Source organism: Myxocyprinus asiaticus, chromosome 4 (genome assembly GCF_019703515.2).
Source record: "Myxocyprinus asiaticus isolate MX2 ecotype Aquarium Trade chromosome 4, UBuf_Myxa_2, whole genome shotgun sequence".
Classification (NCBI taxonomy): Eukaryota; Metazoa; Chordata; class Actinopteri; order Cypriniformes; family Catostomidae; genus Myxocyprinus; species Myxocyprinus asiaticus.
Genome location: NC_059347.1, coordinates 13,008,822 through 13,013,239, shown reverse-complemented (window position 1 = coordinate 13,013,239; position 4,418 = coordinate 13,008,822). Strand labels below are relative to the sequence as shown.

At 39.0% G+C, this 4,418-nt stretch overlaps 1 protein-coding gene across 1 annotated transcript; it reads right to left on the bottom strand.

Moving 5' to 3' along the window:
- Window positions 1-250: 250 nt before the first annotated feature.
- LOC127439862 (frizzled-9-like) lies at window positions 251-3,099 on the bottom strand. The gene has a single exon (XM_051696131.1). The coding sequence runs from the start codon at window positions 2,591-2,593 to the stop codon at window positions 848-850; it is 1,746 nt and encodes a 581-aa protein (XP_051552091.1). The 5' UTR covers window positions 2,594-3,099; the 3' UTR covers window positions 251-847.
- Window positions 3,100-4,418: the final 1,319 nt, after the last annotated feature.

Here is a 4,418-nt window from a genome sequence, read left to right as displayed (position 1 = left end):
ATGCATTTCAGTTTAATAAAATTACATCAATTGTGTTATGTTTAGCTAAATTAAATTAATAAAACTGAAACTATTTAGTATTTATATTTTCTTTTATTAAAGATTGTTCAATTTAATTTCATGGAATTTTGTTATGAAACTGAAATGTGTAAATCTTAAAATTATTATAATTATTATTACTATTATTTGAGTGTGCAAAATTAAACATGCACATTTTGCAGGAATTTTTTTCTACCAAACCTTGATTATTTTTCCAAGAGAGAAAGTCACTGTATTTCTTACCATGTCGAAATCCATTTCAATTACAAGTGCTAGCAAAATAATAATTCAGAGAGAGTTCAAGAAGCAAACCAACTGCTGCAAGACAACCATTTTACATGTAACCTTCACAAATGTGTCACAGATTATTCTTTATCACAAATGTGTGCCATTACAAACTGAACAGAGAAAAAAAAAACTTTGTAATAAACGTTTTATTGCTCCTCTTATGAGAAAAATATACTGGCAAATTATTTAAAACTTCTCTCTTGTAACATATTTCCTTATATACAGTATAACACATTCAGTAAATATCTATAAAACCAGCGATGCTTAAATAGTCACAATAAATAAACTGTTCTGCATTGCAGCAGAACACACCAATACCAATGTTTGCTGGTTCTGCTGCATTCATCAAATGCAACAAACCTTCCCTTTATTGAAGTGACCTCTGCTGTTTGTTTTCTATATTTGGGAAAGGCTTATAAATGCCACCACCCATAGTTTAACCATGATCTGTTGTCCAACCTGTGCATCTAGTCTTTAAATCTTTGCATGGAAGCTACTCCAAAGCCAGCAGCCTTTAGACTCAAACATGTGTTGTACTGTGTGTATACACGTCTGTTTTGTTCATGTGAAGTGTCACAGCCAGTGCTTTGTAATGGCAGTGGGAGCTACTGCAGCTGACACTGGAGCAGGGCTTGCGATTCGTCCGCCCCTCCAACCTCCGATTACACAACCCTTGCCAAGTTTGCAGCGTCTTAGTGCTCCATACCCAAACTCCACTGGTGATGCCCACCACCAATGACATAAACATTTTTAGCATGAAAACAGCTACTGTAGGCACTGAGGAATCCAATGAGCAGTCCTCACTTCTGCGACCCGGAAAAGACGTGCACTTGTTTTCCAAAGCTTGGAACTTCCAGTATTCCATATTGAGTCTTTCATAGAAATAACATATAATGACAATTGTAGCAGGCACAGTGTATAGGATGGAGAAGACTCCAATCTTAACCATGAGCTTCTCAAGCTTTTCCGTATTGGTGCCGCCAGTTTTCATGATCTTGCGGATATGGAACAGTGCCACAAAGCCAGTTAGGATAAAAGAGGTCCCAGCAATGAGATAACAGGAAAGAGGGATCAAAACAAAGCCAGTGAGAGCATTAATGTCCATACTACCCACATAACACAGTCCCGTCAACTCATCCCCAGCCACCTTCCTCATAGTAAGGATGACTATGGTCTTCACAGCAGGTATACCCCAGGCAGCCATATGGAAGTAGCTGCTGTGTGCCTCAATAGCCTCATGACCCCATTTCCTTCCAGCTGCAAGAAACCAGGTAAGGGTGAGGATGACCCACCAGATAGAGCTGGCCATGCCAAAATAGTAGAGGAAGAGGAAGACAATGGTGCAGCCCGTGCTCTCCAAACCCTCTTGGATAATGTATAGCTCTCCATTTTCACGATCGCAAGCAATATTCTCAGCCCCGGACACCAAGCGGATGATGAAGGCCACTGAGTAGACATTATAGCACATGGAGAGGAAGATGATGGGGCGCTCCGGATACTTGAAGCGTTGCGGGTCAAGGAGGAAGGTTAGAACAGTGAAAGCAGTGGAAATGAAGCAAAGCGTTGACCACACGACCATCCAAATGAACGCAAAGTCCTTATCCTGTCTAGACCAATAGACATCCACCATAGGGGTGCATCGAGGTGCGCAGGTCTCGCTCTTCTCCACATACTGGAACTTCTCCGGGTTGTCACAGGACCTTGAGCTGCTTGTGGAGCGTCCACTCCCAGCTGCAGGTTGCCTGGACCGTGGAGGAACCGGTAGCATGCCCTCCCCTTTCTTACTCTCATGTTGAGTGTCATTTTCAGGAGCTTCGATGCACAGTGCATTAGGGTCATTGTTGGTTGGCAGCTTTGAGCAATCCAAAGAGTCTGGCCAGCCAAAACTGAATTGTTCCATTATAGGTGAACACCTCTGCCTTGCCTGTTCACACATAGGACGGCATGCTGGGATAGTGGTGGATACTTGATCGGCGCACATTGGCACATATAGGGAGCACAGGAAAAATCGTAAGTGTACATCACAACCATACTCAATCAAAGGAGCGAATTCATTCAGTTTAATTCTAGCTTCCTCTTGACTTTCGTATTTTATAAAGTTGGGCATCCTTGTCATGTTGTAGCCAATTCCCTGGCACATGGGAATGGTGATGGGTTCACATTTTGCAGGTCGGCTCCGCTCAACATCATATGCTCCAATCTCCAGTGTAGATCCAGCTATTACAAGCTGGAAAAGTAAAATGACAATCTTCATGCAATGGGGCATTGTGATAATGACAAGAAAGCTTTAAAAATCATGAATACATCCAATGCCATACAGGCATTATATTTCTTGAGCTGCTTTCCCAGAAATTAGTAGTGTTTGTTCACCCAAGTTGATTCATGGTCCATCATACACTAATTTATATCGCATGTTCATTTGTTTTGAAGAAAAGTTGTTCATTTTGGAGTTTTTCATTTTCATGCCTAAGAAAAAAGTTTGCTATTTAACAAATCCACTCTGATTCATTCTTCGAACATTAATCCTAAACTCTTGCATGTTCGGCCGGTTTATAATCGCAGAATTAATCGGTGCGGTCAATGCTGGATGTCAAAACCAAAACATCTCGTGCTCCGGTGAGCAAATAAACTTTGAGACACTTCAAAACCGTTTCGCGCAACTCTCCGTTCCCGTGCACATCCGCTAGAATAAACTTACAGTAAGCAGCAGGGCGAGTTTAAACTATCCATCTCCGAAACTTCTGATGCAATCACTCTCCTCGCGTGGAAACACTTCACTGTACATTCATCCCTCGTTGTGCTCTTTAAAACGGGGTTGTTGATCGGTGACTGACAGACAAGCTCCTCCTAACACTGCACCCTCCTGCACAATACAGTACAAATAAAGTCATGCCCTCTTTACAGGCTGGAGCAGAACGCCTGTACAACGAATATCCCGAGAAAGAACAGTGCTCCGTTTGTATAACAGACAGATGTTTGAAGTAACTTACTGTCTCTGGACAAAACAATGAATGCTGCACAAACGGAGAGCTGACATGACAGCAGTGTGACATGCTATACTTCCTTCATCTTAAATTATTTCGAAAAACATTTTCTAATTCTTGTATAAGTGTAGCCTAATTGAGGAACATGAAAATGTTTTCCAACATCAAGATTTTAAATTAAAATAGTAATATATAACGGAAATTAGGCTACAGTGTATTTTCAGATGTTATAACTAGTCATCATTTCAACATTTCAAGTTTTTCATTATTTTTAATTACGTTTAGCTTTTTCAGCAGTTCACTTATAGCAGCTCAATTTAAATAAAAATAAAACTATTCCATATATAGTCTCTCAATTAACATGAGCTCGTAAAAACTCGATTTATAATTATACAAGGATAAAAGTGTTTTCAAATAATTGTAGAGGAAATCACTGCAGGACACTGTTGTCACTACTTGAAATGTCATATTATGTACCCATAATTAAGCTATTATATAGAGTTTCACTTGGACAAGTTTTTTGAATAATTGAGAGACTTGAGCATGGAATTTTTGTACTTTTTCAAGTTCTATTTAAGTGAACTCCAAACAGGTAATTACAAAAAGCTTAAAATAAATGACAACTATCCACTACATCTAAAGACAACCTTATACGTTTTCACCTAAAATCTTTGTTTTAACAAAATAAAATGTTAACAGCCATGTTATTTGCCAACTAACCAAATAGAATTAAGCGAAATTAATCATAGCAAAATTGCTTTTGTCAATAGTAAAGTATCCTGGTATAGTTTAAATTCATTAAACTAAACAGTGACTTGAAAAGAGCTAGTAACATTCCAAATGTTGTTTTTTTACAATCAAGTTGTAAATATTGTGATGGGAATGCAGAGGATGCACCAGCTATGCATGGCCCTTCTCTCCGCCATTCTCATAGATCGACTTGATTGTTTTTTGTACTGTTGTGAGGAAGCTGTAATTTGCAGTGAAACAATACTAAATACATGACATTGTGCATGACAATACAAATACACTAACAATTTAAAGCTTTGTTCATTTACATGAACACATTTAGCAGTGGCTACTTTATAAGTGTAAAACAAGGCTAAG